The sequence below is a fragment of the Lupinus angustifolius genome, chromosome LG16 (assembly GCF_001865875.1).
Source record: "Lupinus angustifolius cultivar Tanjil chromosome LG16, LupAngTanjil_v1.0, whole genome shotgun sequence".
Classification (NCBI taxonomy): Eukaryota; Viridiplantae; Streptophyta; class Magnoliopsida; order Fabales; family Fabaceae; genus Lupinus; species Lupinus angustifolius.
The window spans coordinates 13,884,050-13,902,178 of NC_032024.1; the positions used below are offsets into that span (position 1 = coordinate 13,884,050).

Genomic DNA, 18,129 nt, shown 5'->3' on the forward strand with positions numbered 1-18,129 from the left:
TTGAGGTCGTCAAGCACGGGATCCTCAAATTTTAAAAATGCCAAGTAGGGAGCCTGGAGAGATTGACTTCGAGGTCGTCAAATATGGGTCCTCGAAAGTACAATTTGAGGTCGTCAAGCACGGGACCCTCAAATTTTAAAATGCCAAGCATGGAGCATGAAAAGATTGACTTTGAGGTCGTCAAGCACGAGGTCCTCAAAAGCACAATTTAAGGTCATCAAGCACGGACCTCAAATTTTAAAACGCCAAGCATGGAGCTTGGAAAGATTGACTTCGAGGTCGTCAAGCACGGGATCCTCGAAAACACAATTTGAGGTCGTCAAACATGGGCCCCTCAAATTTTAAAACGCCAAGCATGGAGCTTGGAAAGATTGACTTCGAGGTCGTCAAGCATGGGGTCCTCAAAAGTATAATTTGAAATGGTTCGGATGAATGGTATGATTGTTTGGGATATGTATGCATGAAGTTCGTGTTGATATTTATACTGTATGAATTTGACTATGCATTGATTGGCATGAGTATGCACAATTATGCTTATGATGCATGAGAGGTGGTTGATGTTTAACATAAGAAAATTAGGGGTGTCCTTGTTTGAATGCTTGTGTATGCATGAATTTCATGTTGATGTTATTATGATTAAAGTGAGTATGTATTTACTTGAATATTGATGTGATTTAATATATGTATGTCATGTATATGCATTGTTTGATGTTATTATTTTTGACGTATGTCATGTATATGCATTGTTTGATGCTATTATGTCATGTATGTGCATTGTTTGATTAATGTGAATATGCATTACTGTTTGATGCTATTATATCATGTATATGCATTGTTTGATTAATGTCATGTATAATATAAATATTATATGATTTTTGAATGTAATGGAATGAGAGGTAAGGCCCATGCATAAATGTTCTAATGTATCATTCATGGTTTTTTTTTTGATGGAACTCATAAACTTTTGCAGACTTGACTGAAGCGACCCTTGATGTCTGTTGTTGATTGGTACCATTACTTTTCACCCATCATAATTTGCCCCCGTTTAGCTGAAGATGCCTTTCTATTAAGGTGGTCCAAAAAATTATCATACTATAATATTGAGGATAGTGACTAAACTCAGTCATACTGCCTCAGTGTAGGCTGGCTAAGGAATTCTTTCCAGAGCGTTGATATTTTTGTAACAAAAACTGCCCCAGTATGCCTATTTTGACATATTATCTTCATTCAGATGGTTATTATTTATAAACTGCCACAATTTGGATCATCGATGATGTGTAGTAGTAAGACTTCACCTTAAGGGTGTTCATTTAATTTCCCCTAATTTTTGCCCAAAATACCTAATGTAGGTATTTGTCAAGAATTCCCTATTTTTGCAATGATACTAAATCGCATTTCCAGGTTTTCGACTTAGTATCACTCTCCTTTTGTTAGGTCGCCCTTGCGGATTTTCAACCTAACACTCTTTGTTTTTTTTGTTTTGTGAACAACCTTATGTAAAATTGCCTCAACTTTGGGCTTCATGAAACTTTTTGATTCGAGGAAAATTGGACCAACCCAAAAATTGCCCCAGTGTGAGATACTGAGGGTTATCCTTCTACTCCAATTGTCATTCCAGACTTTAATTTGAGAGGTATTCTACGAGAATCATCCCAAAAACTTCCCCAATTTGAGTAACTATTCCTCATTCGATTTAGTGTTCTTCATTTCATGCACAACTCTTTAAAAAGAAATACTAAAAACAATGATCATGCAAACTTGGTAAGTGTTTGGGCTATAAGTGGTGACGAGAGAATTGAATATGACATTGAAGTTGTATTTGGGAAATATTGATGTGGTGACCATGATGGTGATCTTCAAGAGAGAATATATTTCATGCATTAATTGAGATATTTTTATCAAAGGTGGAGTTTAGTGGAGTCAACGTTTCTTTGTCATGGTGTGAATCCTAGGCAAGTCGACCATTAACAAGGTCCTTTTTTTAGCTTGTATCGTGGTCTGGCTAAGGGTTTCCAAGAAAATATATAAGGCTCAAATATGTGTTTCTCATACTAATTCCTCCTTTCTCCTATCTTCTTTGTCCTATTTTTCAATAGTTTTCTAAAATGACATTCAATTACTATAATTTTTGGATTTTTGTAATGTAATGGGTCAATATTGTAATCTTACCCGGTAGGATGTGAATAGTTCTTTTGGCAGTACTTAAGAGTGTATCTCGTTTGCCTTAACTTTTGCCTGAGACATTGAGGATTCTCAGCGAGCTTTTATTTTTCTGTAATTCATTTTGCACTTTGACCGACAAACAATTTTGTTTGACTTGACTTTTACTTTTTTATCCTCCGGGTCATAAGTGTTTATTTATTTCTTAATAATTGAATGTCAAGGAAAACTTATAAAAAACTATCATCCCCGTGATATTGATGTTTTATAGGTCAATCATAAGAAATCTCCTTTCATAATGTATATGGCTCAAATGGGGCGACTAAGGATATCTTCATAGTATTTGGGAATTACCAAAGAAGCCTTGTATCATCGGAAAAATTTGCCTAAAGACCCACACCATATTGGTCTTACATTTGCATCATCCTCCACATGATTTTTTTAAATCTTATATCTCACGTTAATGCATGAATTTATTTTGCTGTCTGTTTTTTTAGAATAAATATAGTTAATGGGGATAATATGGTTGAGAGGGTGAGGTATGAGATGGTAAAATTTGCATGATCAATGCATTAGTATATACTTGTTAAAAAAATATCCAATAGAAATAGAATCTTTATTTATAAAAGGGTGTATGAGTGAATGGAGGAGTAATTGTGATCGAATTGGACAATTGAGGTCTTCAAAATGACGAGAAGCTTTTCAAACCAACTCTTGAGGTGTATCAATATGGGCGACTTGTTTATTTCCTCTTTTTTTTTTTTTTTTTGCCAGATCGCTTCAGTATGGTTCAACAATATCAATTTTTAAAAAGAAAAAAATTGATTGTCAACTCATGAATGAGATGAGTGATATGAGAGTGCAAGGATAATGTATGCTTGCTATTTTTATTTTTTTCTTGAATGAATGTATTTGATGTTGCATGAATGAATTCTTCCAAATAATGTATGGTGTATGTAATTTATGGTGTATGGCATGCAATATTTGGATGATTATATTTTTTGATTAATTTTTTAAGTAAGTATATGAATGTACGAATTGGTGAATGAATGATGTATTTTTTTTCGTTTTTTATATGAATGTTTGAATGATATATTTTGGATGAATATTTGAATGATGTATTTTTGGATGTTTGAATTATGTATTTTTTGCATAGATGTATGTATGAATTTTTTTTTTTTGCATGGATGTATGAATGAATGATGTATTTTTAAGGAATATATGTATGAATGGATGATATGATTGATCATGATGCGTACTACTATAATTACAATTTGTATGCCCCTAGGATATAATACTTCATTTTAGGGAAATGTAACCTCATTAAGAATATAGTAAAATGTTGTGATGAACTTGACACTTATTATATTGTTAAGGTCCGTTTAGAGTTAAATGATTAAAATCTAGCTTATTAAGATGACAAAATTATCTCTGGGGCATTGAATCCATCGAAGGGGATGAAAAATCGAAATTAGTCATCCTTGTGGCACAAGTACATCAAGGGAGGTGCAATGAAATCCTTATAATACTTAGGCATGAATATATTTTTTAGGGACAAAAGTCCCAATTTATAATGATAATTGATATAATTTAAGTTATGTTTCTTGTGTCTTATATAAGGTACACTTGCAAGGTTTTGAATAATCTATAGGTCATAACTTTATGGCAAGATACTAGGTCTTGATTAAAGTGGACTAGATAAAAGCTCTAGACTTCTAAAGGTCATCAGATTGCATCCAATCTTAAAAGAAAGGAAACCAAATATCATAGGTTAGTTACGAGAAGAGACTAGCTCCCCAAGCAGATAACTCACAATACATGGAAACACTCTAGGTGGTCCATCACACCAATACTAGATGTGACATAAGACCACTTACCAGCAAAGCAAATGTCCCTCCAATCTTAAATTTAATCTCTGATACCCGGGTATAGGGCATATATGTGTGCAAACTCAAGTGTATTATGTGAGTGTGTGTGGAAGCACAACAATTTAAAATAAATTACACCACAAAAGTTACATAATAGATAGATAAATATATAAAAATAATTAACTAAATGGAAATAAATAAAATGAAGAATGCATGTATTATTTATTTATTTATTTTATTTTATTTGTAAAAACTAGGGTATTTAGATCCAAGCGAATAGCAATACTAGGCCTGACTCTCTTAAAAAAAATCTCCAACAGAGTCGCTAGTTGTCGCACCCCAATTTTTGACTGTACGACCTCATTAGAGTTGCCACTACATTTTTCAGTCAAAAATGTAGAAAAATCTTTTGGCCTAATCACATTGGGTCTTGGACTTTGATATCCAGGTTCAGGAGTCCATTACGAATCAGAGAATGTATTAGCATCTCGTTCGCCCGTAATAAAACGGTACCCTAACTAATTGCATGAATTAAATACCCTTGATTTATTAAAATTAAATTACTTGAAACAAAATTTTTATTTTTTATTTTTTTGTCTGACAAGAGTTGATCTTACTCTTACGTATCCCTAGGTGCAATAGGGAAATCAAGACTACGTAGTTCAAGTTTAAAAATGATTAATTTGATTAATTTTAATTTATTAAAAGTGTAGAAATTTTTTAAGGGGAATTAATAGACGGAGAGTTGACATTGGTCACTTACCCCATTTTTTCATTTAGATAAATAACAAAGGCAATACTAATGACCGCAACTGCTTCTCGGCTCGAAAGAAAAAGATGATACAATACGAGACATAACCTCACTATTGTATTCCCATTAAAAAAGTGATATTTAAAACGATTAAAATATCTTTGTTACACACATTATTGCCATTACTATTTTAGAAAAGAATGATTTTCAATCATTATGATATATTATGTGTCATTTACTATTATAATTAACATTAATAATCATTTTATAAAAAACTGTGAAATAATTATTTTTATAAAAAATTGTGAAATAATTATTTTTTATAAAAAGAAGGTTTGCATTATTAGCATTTTTATATGAATGTATATATGCTGAAAATATAAATATCAAACAGAAGAGACTCATGCTCGTTGACGTGTCGATTGGAGACAGGCTGGATAGATGGAGCACATGATCCAATTGTGTGCTCAATCACACGTGATCCATTGCTCATATAAGTGTAGGGATTTGGTGTAGTGTGAGTGGAAATGATTGGATGGATTTGGACGACCATGGCCTGTAGCGTGAACTCACTAACACTGGATAACACGCAACCTAGTTTTTTATAATGGTCCTTTTTTTGTTTCTTTTTTCTCTCTAATTTTGATGCCTTGTTTCATAATTGTTTTTTAATGGCTTTTTCTGGTTTTTTTTTTTCAACTTTTCCTTTGTAGCTTGGTGATAGTGCATATTTATAGTGAAATTAAACATGTGTTTTTTCAAAAACAAATCTTCCCCATTAAGAAATGAGAGAGGATTAAGGGGAGATGTTTTCTCCCTTACTGAATTCCGGATTTAAAATTTGGACTATAGTAATGTTTGTTTTTTTAAATTTTGAAAATTCGAATTTAATTATTCAGTTATTTGAAATAATTTGAATATGATGTTTTTTTATCACAAGACACCACATAAAATATCTGATTATTTTAAACATCACCCAATAATTTTAATCAAGCCAAAAATTACTTGTAATGCCCCCAGGTGAGTAAAAAAATAAAAATAATTATTTGATCCTTAAAAAATATAGTAGTAGGTGAAAACCATTTTTTGAATAGAAATACCATAACGACTCTAAAAAATCTCAAAGTTATTGCATTACCTTTAAATAGAAAAGAAACAATCATTTGATTTCCATTATGTGACATTTAGCATATGTTTTTCCCCAGAAATAGAATGTTTCCATAATCAGGATAGTAAATATTATTAAGTCACTTAAAATTCGTTTAAAAACCAAAAACGAAAATAAGTTATTATTTATTCATTATTGAGTCAATAATTACTCATTAAGTATTTTTGACACATGTTAATTTTTATATTTGAAATATATTTTTTTTTTAATTTATTTTATATTTTTTTTTTTGAAAAATTATTTTGGGTCGGAAAAAATTTAATTTTCATATATATATATATATATATCACATAAGTTTTTCTCCTTCAATCCCCATTTACAAGAGTGAGAGAGAAGAGAATTAAAAACTAGTCGTCTAACAGTAGTGTAACCTAAAAAAAAAAACCTGTTTTTGGCCTTAAACAGCTGGAATGAAAAGATTAATTCGAATGCAGTTCTTGAATTCAGTTATATTATTGTTTTTATTAATAGACAAATTACAAAGTTGGCTAACTTGATCGCAGATTAACATTAAATCCGTTTTTGAATTCAGTTATATTATTGTTTTCCTTATTGGACAAGTTACAAAGTTGACTAGCATGTTTGTTATATACCAACTATATATATACAATATTTCTCAGGCAAAGTAGAACAACTTCTCATATTGCATGAACTCCTTTCTTTTCTAGCTACTATGCAATTTCTTACAAATCTTCTCCTTTAATTCCCATTACAAAAAATCTATTTTCTTTGGGAATTTTAGGCAAGGGAGAAAGATAATTGCACAAAATGAATTATAACCATTCATTGTTTAAGGAATTTATTGTCCTAAACCAAAGTCAAAATTTCAATATCTATAATGTTTCTATTGATCTTCCACCACATATAACATCAGAAGGCTTATGGGCTGATTATAATCATGGTGGGGGGAAATCACCATTGCAATCCCCATTTACAATCCTTCAGCTTCAAATAGTCACCATTTTCTTCATCACACAATGTTGCCATTTCTTGCTTAAGTCATTGGGGGTCCCTTATTTTATTTCATCTGCATTGGTATGCATATCCTAATCTCTCACCCTTTCTATTTTTTGAGTTACATTCCTATTATCTGCATATCATTTTATTTCAAAACACATTTCCATTGTTTAAGCTAAAAAAAGTGATTTTTATTGTATAGTTTTTGGTAAAACACTATTTTTGACCATTTATTTCATTTTTAGGTTTTCATTTGATCCTATAACAAAATAAAATGTCAATTTAGTCTTTAATCTTTTTTTACGTCTAAATTTGGTCCTCTATCTTTTTTATATTTTTAAATTTCACTATTCTATCATAACAATGTTAATTATTTTAGTATGTTTTCGTGTAAATCTAATTAATATTGTCATGATATAAGAGTGAAATTGACAAACATTATAAAGATAAAGGACTAAATTGATGTTTTATTTTGTTAGATAATCAAATTGAAACCTATATATAAAATATAAGATAAATGATTAAATTGACATTTTACTCTGTTATATGACCAATTGAAACCTAAAATTAAGATAAAGAACCAAAATAATATTTTAGCATATAATTTTATTTAAAATTTGTATTTGTTTACAAATATAAAAAATAATTTTATCAAAGTTTTGTGATTTTATTATGTAACTAGAAAATTTTGTTGCATGCAGGCTGGGATTCTATTAGGCCCTACAATTAAGTCTGATACATTGAACAAATACAAGCAATTATTGTTTCCATTTGGGAGTGAAGACACATTGCAATTGATATCAGCTTTTGGTTACACATTCTACTTATTCTTGAATTATGTACAAATGGATTATTCAATGATCACAAGAACAGGAAAAAGAGCTTGGGCTATTGCTTTATCCTCATTAGTACCAATATGTCTTGGTTTTGCATTCTATGTAGAATGTTATCCTTTTATACATAAAGCTGTTGGTGAAAAAGAAATTAATAGCATGCCTACAGTGTTTATATCTCACAGCATTTGCTCTTTCCCAGTCATTGCTAGCTTACTCACTGAGCTCGAAATCCTTAACTCCGAAATCGGGCGCCTTACTCTTTCATCAGCTCTAGTATTAGATATAACTGGCACTGCAGTCACAGGAATCGCAACTAGCATGGTTGTTAGCTCGAATAAAGGTCTAGAAGCATACATTATCAATGTCGGTGGACTAATTGCATTATTCGTCATAATATTAACTATTGGACGCCCTTTGATGAAGTTAGTGGTGAGACATACTCAACAAGGTAGGCCAGTGAAGAAAATATTCATCTACATCATTGTCTTCCTTGTCATAATTTTCGGGTTGATGGAAACCGAATTAGTCCAACCTTTCTTTGGTGGTGCTGTTATGCTTGGTCTTGCTGTGCCAGAGGGTCCTCCTTTAGGGTCTGAATTGGTGAAGCAACTTCAATTGTTCTCAACTTGGTTCCTTATGCCTCTATTTGTCACAAGCTGCATCATGAAGGTTGATCTAGACCTATGGAACATGAACAAAAATCTGGTTATGATTATATTTGGCCTAATAATTATGGTCACTTTGGTTAAAATACTATTGTGTGTGGGAATTTGCCAGTTTTGTAGCATGCCTATCATTGACTCTATTTGCATTGCTCTCATTTTGAGTTGCAAAGGCGTCGTCGACATTTGCGCCTATATCTTACTATATGATGCTAAGGTAATTAGTATTTTTTATGTAAGCATTTGAATACGAAAAATGTTAGCGATATGCTCTTTTTAATACAAAAAATGTTCAACTAACTTGTTTCATTGTATTGATTCCAGAGATACACTAGTGGAGAAGTAAGTATTATGGTTATCTCGGGTTTGATTTTGGCAACCATTTCAAAGATTGGTGTGAAATCATTGTATGACCCTTCAAGAAAATATGCAGGGTATCAGAAAAGGAACATTTTATACTTGAAGCCTAATACAGAGCTTCGAGTTGTGGCATGCGTCCACAAACCATGTCACATAGTTCCAGTAAGAAATTCGTTGGACCTTTTTAGTCCTACACCAACAAATCCATTAGTGGTTGATGTCTTGCATCTCATGGAGCTAATTGGAAGGACTTCTCCGATTTTCATCTCACATCGCAATCAGCAAATGAGTGTTGGGTCAAGTCATCATAATTTCTCAGGGGAAATCATTGTAACCTTTAGCCTTTATGAGCATGAGTATGCAGGTGCCGCGACCGTGAATGCCTATACAGCTATATCTCCATTCACCTTTATGCATGATGATATTTGTTATCTTGCTATGGACAAAGTAGCATCATTTATAATACTTCCTTTTCATTTAAGATGGAGAGACGATGGCACGGTCGAATCAGACAATAATAACATAAGGACACTTAATATTAAGGTCATGGAAAAGGCACCATGCTCAATTGGGATTCTAGTGAATCGCGGATCTTGTACATCTATTTCATCAAGTTATGTAGTGGCCATGATTTTCTTGGGTGGTTCAGATGATAGAGAAGCTTTGTGCTTAGCTAAAAGATCAGCTAAAGAATTAAATAATCACTTGTTTGTGTATAGATTGGTTGGACCAGATTCTGAAACAACAAATTGGGATAGCATGCTTGATGCTGAAGTGCTAAGGGGTGTACAAGGAACATATGGTAGACTTGAAAATGTGACATTTGAACAAATAACAATAGATGATCCATCTCAAATAACATCATTCCTAAATGATGTGGTGACTAAATTTGATTATATTATAGTTGGGAGAAGACATGGAGTCAAATCTCCTATCACAAGTGCAATGGTAAATTGGACTGAGTTTCCAGAGTTGGGTGTAATTGGTGATTTACTTGCTTCACCAGATATGGAGACTAAAGCTTCCATTTTAGTTGTTCAACAACAACAAATGCCCACAAAATGGTGATTGCTACTTTGGTTTAGCAATGTAAGATTTCACTGGATCAAGATCAACTGAAAAATCAAATATTCGATTCTTGAAAGCAACAATTGCGCATCCTGAAAGAGATTTTAATATATGTTTGCATTATTGTATTTTTCTCTCCCTATTTTGTAGCTAGAACATGGTGTATTCAAAGCCCATAAACAAGTATGAATACTGCTAGAAAGTTTCCGGGAAGAACTTGTAACGACCCAAAGAAATTAGTGCATGCATGTGAGAAACATACAAACAGAAAGAAATTAATCAAATTTGTTGTTTTAATGTATGTTTGAATGTATCTTTTTTCTTCAAGAGGTAACCTAATGGAACATTTACCAACTCCCTTTTTTACGAGTGTAATTTTAATTAACAATGATTTAACTTCTTTCAAAAATCAACTCAATTGGTTGAGTTATAAAATATTATATCACACCTTAATTTTACAAGAGTATATTCAATTATATAGAATGTTATCTCCTCTGTCCCTTTAAACAAATAAAATATGTTTACATATAAAAATAAATAATAATTGTAATTATAATTACCTAATAGAATCAAACTTAATCAAATATCCCAATCATATTTTTATTTCAACTATTTTTTAATTTTTTTAATTTTTCATATAGACCCATAAGAGAGTAAATAATCAAAGGGGTGTATGAAAAATAATTTGGTTTCTAAACATTAAATAAAGTTGTTGAATAGTCCTTAAAAAATTTATTCATAATATAATTAAGTTCCTTAAATTAAGAAGTCATTAAATAATCATTGTATATACTAGTGTGTTAACAGACACTTCTGTATCTTTGTTTACATGTTACAAATGTCAAATATAATATGACATGTTAAATATAGTAATTTGTGGGACAAAGACTTAGTTGATTTTGTTGAATTTCCTACTTAAGTCATGAGGTAGTCCATAACCAAAAGTCATGTCAATTGCTACTATAATGCATCCATTTCCACGTGAAGTTTGTTTCAAACCTATATATATTGCAACCAAAAATTGGGAGGATAAAAGAAATAACGAATACTTAACAAAAACGTCTGCTTTAACATAAAAGTTATGTCAAAAAAGAATTAAATATTATGTTGTGGGATAAGAACATCATCTTTTATTATTTTTTATAAGGAAGAACACATATGATAGAAAAGAGGCCGATATAAATTAGCATTAAAGGAGTTTAATGTTTCATATCATAATTATGTAAGAAAGGTTTAAGATAATATAAGAAAAGTACCAATAAATACAATGGTTAAGAATAATCATATTCATTACACTTGTAGTCATTAGAGATCCAGAAACATAAAAAAACTAAAAAATGAGAGTTTATTTTTTTCTTTCATCACACCACTAATCACACATAATGAAAGAGGAAATGAAGAAATATATGAACATTAAAAAATAATAAATTCATACCATAGTGGTTGTGGCATGACTTTTCCAACTAAAACATATATGAATCCAAGAATACCTAAGAAAAAATGAATATGAAAATGAAAAGTAAAGGAGATGTGCATACCTTATATTAGAAGTTTAACATATGAGTTTATGAGAGAAGATAAAATTATGCCCTAACAATAATAATGATGAGAAGAAAAAACGTATCCGAAAAAAATGAAATGAGAAAATGAAATGGAATTGGATAATAGAAAAGCATCAATTTAGAATATTTAACATTTTGGTTTAAAGGAGAACGTGAAAGTTACGTAGAGTAAATATTTAGAATATCAATTACTGTTAGTAATCAATTGTATGATAGTAGTTATAACATATATGTTATAAACTTTTAGTACATTAAATTATTGAAATGTGTATTTGAATTGACATAAAACATAAATATATATAAAATTGTTGTATTGTAACGAGAATCTATATGAAAAGCTCAAATCATGTGGTTGAATATGGAAAAACTCACGGTCATAAAATATTAAATAGTTATGATATTAATCCTTCTAAAAAAATGTGGACCTAATTAAAATGACCAATAATAGCTATCAAAGCTATGAATGAGAGGATAAATACAACTAATAACTCCAAGAAAGTCATTATTAGCAACAACAACAAAATTTGATATTTCTAACAATAATTTCATAAATCTAAATCTAATTTTGAATACATGGTGCATGGTATATAAACATTGGGTATATGTTTTTTTTAGCATTAAGGGGAAAGTTAGAATATATAAATTATATCTATTAAATTATCTAAAAACCATTGAGACATGTTTTGCCTTTTATGTAGTAGTATAAATATTTGACAAGACAATTTAGTGCCTAAAATTTTCAAACAATAATTCAATCCCTAATAAATTAAATTTGGTGAAATAAAAATTTCAAAAATCCATTTCCTCATATAAAAAATTCATTTTCGATGACTAATGACTGGATGATGGAAAATTGTAATAACTATTTTGCAACTCTATACTTTTTAAAGCTAAATTTATTAATTATTATATAGCAATTATTCCAATAAAGCTTAAGAGATTTTTTTGGTACTATCAACAATATTTTTTCATTTTTTGGGTAAAAAACTAATCTCTTTTATGACATATGACTGTCTCTCCCAATAAGTATCATTCTCAAGAATCAAATCATTAATCTTTTCATCATCCTAAAAATTTAAGAGAAACTACCATACTTAAACTAAAAGCTTGTAGATAGAGGTCAATAGATTTGTTAGACAGTTGAGTCCACTTACAAATTGGAGAATATGGAACATATTCCACATGTTGGAAGCTTAAGGTCTAAGAAATGGGAGTTATTCGATGCACTCTTGCCCTACATTTATTTCAATAAAAAATGTGTAATATTTATGTAATTTGTAAAAAAAAATTATAAATAATATATTATTTATCATTTATTTGTATTAATTATAATTATTTAAAATTTAGTGATTAAAAATTTGATGACAAATGTTGAAATAACATTTTATTTTATGAAATAAATTATGGATTATATATCTGAATTAATAGACAAATAAAAAGTTGATATTCTTTGGTTAAGTAGCGTGATGTAGTAATCGAATAACTACATCAAAGGAGAAACGCAAGAATATATATCTTCGTAAGTAACATCATCGCTGAGAAACAGAGAAAGAAAGAGAGAAAATGGCAACATTGGGTGGTCCTAGAGAAATTGCTGGAAACCAGAACAGCCTTGAGATCGATGGTCTTGCTCGCTTTGCTGTTGATGAACACAACAAAAAACAGGTTTCTTTTTTTCTATTTTTCTTTATGCTACGTATTCATTTTCTATTATGTCACCGATTACCAGTTTTTTACTTCGATCTCGCCATGCTAACGTTTGTTCAATTAGATGAGGTGGATTTCATTTTAATTTTATGTTTTGTTGATGATCCATGCATGTCATCAAGATTCTACAAAAAAAAAAGTTATTTTGGTTGTATTGATTTGTAAGAAAGCGCTTTATTAATGAGATTGAATGTTGAGTGATAAAAAAAAGCTAAGAGAATAGTAGATTTGACGATATTGCGTTGGATGAGTAACTAATTAGACAAAGATAAGATTATAAATGAATTTATTATAGAGAAGGTTGATGTGACTCCTATTGTTTAAAAGATGATAGGATCTCGCCTTAATGGTTCGGGTATGTGCGGAGAATACATGAAACCGCACTAAGGAGAGTGGATTAAATGGAGGTGTAGCTCAATGGCTATAGGAAAAGTGAGAATAGAAGAACAATAAAAACTACAGGTGAAATCATTAAGAAACATTTGGATTTAAATGGTTAGTTTATGGATATGGTATAGGATAAGATATTATGGTGCGATTGGTCGGAATCTGTTGGAGTAGTGGATACACTAGATAAGATAGGATTAGAAATGAATGCATTAGGGAGAAGTTGGAGCAACTCCTATTGTAGAAAAGATGGTAAAATTACGCCTTAGTTGGTTTGGATGTGTAGAGGAGACCGGTTGAAGCCCATATAAAGGGAGTAGATTAAATGGAGGTTAGTTCAATTCCTAGAGGAAGATGGAAGACAAGAAAAATGATAGGCTAAACGATTAAGAAAGACTTAGAGATTAATATTTTTTCAATGAACATGATTTATGATGGAGCATTATGACATTGTTCGACTCATATAGCTAACTCTATCTTAAGGGGGTAAAGGCATGGTTGTTGTTGTTTGATTGAATTGGTGATGATTATGCAGAATGCGCTTCTGGAGTTTGGTAGGGTGATCAGTGCCCAACAGAAAGTGGTTTCTGGTACCTTGTACCACATCACTTTGGAGGCAAAAGATGGTGACAAAAAGAAGGTTTATGAAGCCAAGGTTTGGGAAAAGCCATGGTTGAACTTCAAGGAAGTGCAGGAGTTCAATCATGTCAGTGATGCACCTTCAGAGGCTAGTGCTTAACCAGGTATTTGATTACTACTGCCTAATTTTTAATGTATGAAATGTTTAGGATGAATGCATATCTCCCAAACTTGTTTTCTGGCCATTCTGAACATGGCTCAATAAAGTTTAGAATGAAGCAGGGAAGAGGGTAAATGAACAAGAACTGAAAGTCTGGATTCAGTTTCCAATTTAATAATGGGCTTATATTTATCACTTACATGCTTCTGATAACGATTATCAATGTTAGTCCATTTTATTCTTGCTGTGTAGGCATTTGAACAAGATGTTTTACTGGTGTGTAATTACTATTTGCTGAATCGGTTACTAAAGAAACAAGCAAATCAGCTGTTGCTTATGTTATAGATTGTCATCTGGCAAACGGGCCAGCCCGGTCGAGCCACTCTGACTAATGGACGGCTTTTATGCACTTAAAAGCCCTCTCAAATAGACCTCAACCATTTTGGTCTGGTTTAATTGGGATTTAACCTGACTGGGCCATGGCAGCTCGGTAGAGTCACAAGAAAAGTCTGTCTGATCATGTTTAAAAATGCCCGCTATCGGGCTTATGCAATTTTTTGGCCGGATAACCGCTGGGCTTTTTTGGTTTGGCCTGAACTAAGGCCGAGCTGAAACAGGCTGGCCCGAACCTGACCAGGTGCGCCAAATTGTCAGTCCTAGATTGTGTAACACACTTTTTAGTTTTGCTGATGAATCAACTTAATTCCATGATCCCTCTAAAAAAGCTAATTACATGATGTACTATGATCAAGAAGTTTGACATAAATTACACATTTGGGCAATAAAAGTAGTTCTTTTGAGATCCATTTTTTGATCATTCACTGTTTTTTTTCTTTCCCCTATTCAGAAGGATAAATTGCATATTTGCATATAATTTATAGAATGACATTAGGGACAATGACTTTACCTCTGCTCCTTTGAAAGCTAGGGTGTTTCTATTGGATCACTAATTATTAATCTAGGACTCATCTATTGCATGCTTATGAACAGACAAAACTTATAAAGATAAGGCACTTCTAGTGTTTTCATTCATCTAAATGCTCTTGAACCCCTTTTATTCCCTATGCCTGTTCTGTATCAGGACCTGTGTCTTGTATTGTGGCTGATAGTGGCAATACAGCTTTGTTGTATATATAGAACATTGTTGGTGTAGTAGGCATCATAATGTTGCATTACCATTTCCACCATTGTAGTCAGCTGAATGATATGTTTCAAGACTTGTTGATCTTTGGTTATTTTCTGCTTAATACAGTAAGCATATAGTGGATTGCAAATCAAAAGTTTCTTGCTCATATATATATTCCATAACTTTAGTTTAGGACTACTTTGTCATGCTTTGAAATAGTAAATTTGTCCAAATAGATATACAAATAATAGTGCTAGATTGCAAATCAGCACACCTTCCCTATTAGAGAATAGGAATACCTGGTCTTAGTTGTGACATGTAAAGCAAAATAAGTTTTTTTAACAACTAAAAGAAAAAGGTATTCCCCATTATTCCTGTTCCAGCCAGATTTAGTATTTTGTTTCTGATTCTCATGAGAAGTTACAACATAAGGTTGTTTACCTTGTAACTTGGTGATCATGAGTTCAATTCCTGGAAACCATATTAACTTGTGAGTTGTGAGAGTGAGGCTGCGTACATCGACCCTCTCCAGGCCCCACTAGGTGGAAGTTTCATGGACAGGGTCTCCCATATTGTCATATGCTTTCAGAGTTTTTGTTCTATAGGGATTATTAACGAAGTCCTACCTTGGTTTTTTCAGGGTACTGAAGATGATATGGCTAGCTTGGCTACAAGGTCGTATCAAGGATATTAAAAAGCATGTTATGTATGGAATAAATGCAGTATCTACCTTCGGGATTTCCTTTCAAATATGATGTAATCATAATCTACACACTGTGTATGCATTTAGCATCATCCCTGAAAAGATGAGTGCCTTTGAATTAGCCATGGAAAAGATTATATTGATGACTGACTATATGTATAATAAATGTCTGTTTCAGATGATATTATAGAAAAAAATAGTTGTTGCTTCTAAAAAAATGCACTGAATCAACGGTGTTTGACAACAAAATAATTTTAGTACAACTTTTTTTGGGATGAAAACATTAAAAAAATTCTGTATTAAAATTATTTGGACAAGAGAAACAGACTGATTCATCAATGCTATATATCACGAACTGTTCTTCTAAAATTATAACAATGACTTCCCTGGATGCATCTTCATTATCCTAAAATCCCTTGATTATATATATTCAGAAGTCTATTATTGCTATGTAATAGTTTTTCCTTCCCAAGTTCCATTTTGCTCAAATATAAGTCAGGCACATTGTTTATAATTATAAGCAATCTGACAAGAGCAGCAGCTTACCAAGTTGGGTAACTCCTGCTTGTAACCGAAGTGGGTATCAAGGTAATGGAACACAGATCTGGTTTTGCTAAGTTGTACTGGTGGCTGCACCAAGTTGGCCTGGGTTTTGTGGTTCCTAGAGTGGAAGGATAGTATGCACAATGGGTTCTATAGTTATATGGTTCCATCATTTAACCTATTGTTACCTATCGCGTTCGTCATAAAGGAAATAGTTCAATGTGCCTACCTGCCTGAACCATTGCTTCTTTGTCATGAAAGCATTTTTCAAATGAGTTTGTCAAGAATTTGTGGGATTTATAGGGTAGTTCATGAACTGATTTACTTTCATGACTATTCTTTTTTAGATCATGGTTGAATGTGATGTGCTTTAAAGTTTCTTTTAAATATTGAAAGGCTATTACAACTGGGTTCTGAGATTTTCCTTTGGAGTATTATTTAGTGGTACTCAACTACCTTTAGTAAATGGATTATCCTATAATCTACTTTTGTTTTTTTAGGGAGGTGACACTGTGAAACCAGAGTATGTCATGGGGTCAGCAATGCTTGTGAACAATACAAAAAACATGTCCTATATATGAGTTGAGTAGTTTAAAATCTAAGACACTCTTGTGTCTTATATGTTAGAGTGTATTATGTTTTTCACAGAGCATGGGGATTTAAGTATGGGGTGATAATTTTGGCTGTACTGTGGAATCCCAAGTCAATCCTTAAATGGGTTTCATTGCTTACATTACATTTGACTGCACAATGAAGGTTAAAGTTATATTATAGCTTTTATTTGTGAAGGATTGATGGATATGTATCGAAAAAATGTGCTACATTCAACACATATGAAGATCTAGATTATGGTATAGTTGAGAATACCTTAGAGCAGATGATATATGTTATTCAACTGAGAATGGTTAAGTCCACAAGACTTGTGCCGTTTTCATTATTTATACTTTTATATGGAACACTCAAAAAATCTATACAGATAATATTATCTGAAACATCTTAAATTCGAATTTTCTGCGAATCACTTGGAAATAGCAAAAGACAATTTTCCAAGAAGAAGCACCCTTATTGAAAATCGACATTACCAACATACTACCTTGTACATGAACATCGGTATTGTAGTTATCATGAACCTTAGCTTGGCAATTTAATCCAAACAATGACTTTGCAGTGAGTCCACTCTCAACAAATTAGCCTTACCACAGAATAATTATGATAAAAGGGACCCTGACGCTATGATGAGATTGACAAAATTTTGTAATTTTGATAAAAACTAAATAGTAACATATTCAGAATGATAAAAAAAAATGATGGAACAATGTTAATAAAGCTTCTATGAATGATACCTATCGCTTGCCATGTCCATAGGATTGAAATAACAAGAATAAAAAGAGAAAAGGACTAAAATTGCGGTAAAAAACAATTAAGTTGAGAAAAAAAGGATGTTACTCAGAAAAGTATCAACTGGTTTAATTTTATATTCAATTTCAACTACACTATCCTAAATTTATTAGAACAATTTAAATTGGAGAAGA

At 31.7% G+C, this 18,129-nt stretch overlaps 2 protein-coding genes across 2 annotated transcripts; both read left to right on the plus strand.

Moving 5' to 3' along the window:
- On the plus strand, positions 6,548–9,833 carry LOC109329176 (cation/H(+) antiporter 4-like). Its single transcript, XM_019562850.1, has 3 exons — positions 6,548–6,982; positions 7,606–8,619; positions 8,727–9,833. Exons 1-3 carry the CDS (start codon positions 6,716–6,718, stop codon positions 9,828–9,830), a joined length of 2,385 nt encoding a protein of 794 aa, XP_019418395.1. The 5' UTR covers positions 6,548–6,715; the 3' UTR covers positions 9,831–9,833.
- LOC109329897 (cysteine proteinase inhibitor) lies at positions 12,902–16,198 on the plus strand. Its single transcript, XM_019563781.1, has 3 exons — positions 12,902–13,057; positions 14,022–14,229; positions 15,992–16,198. The coding sequence occupies exons 1-2, from the start codon at positions 12,956–12,958 to the stop codon at positions 14,223–14,225; spliced, it is 306 nt and encodes a 101-aa protein (XP_019419326.1). The 5' UTR covers positions 12,902–12,955; the 3' UTR covers positions 14,226–14,229; positions 15,992–16,198.

Coding starts and splice junctions, on each gene's coding strand:
- LOC109329897 (XM_019563781.1), top strand. CDS start 12,956: ATGGCAACATTGGGTGGTCCTAGAGAAATTGCTGGAAACCAGAACAGC. Junction 13,058..14,021: donor ATGAACACAACAAAAAACAG/GTTTCTTTTTTT, acceptor ATGATTATGCAG/AATGCGCTTCTGGAGTTTGG.
- LOC109329176 (XM_019562850.1), top strand. CDS start 6,716: ATGAATTATAACCATTCATTGTTTAAGGAATTTATTGTCCTAAACCAA. Junction 6,983..7,605: donor ATTTTATTTCATCTGCATTG/GTATGCATATCC, acceptor TGTTGCATGCAG/GCTGGGATTCTATTAGGCCC. Junction 8,620..8,726: donor TCTTACTATATGATGCTAAG/GTAATTAGTATT, acceptor TATTGATTCCAG/AGATACACTAGTGGAGAAGT.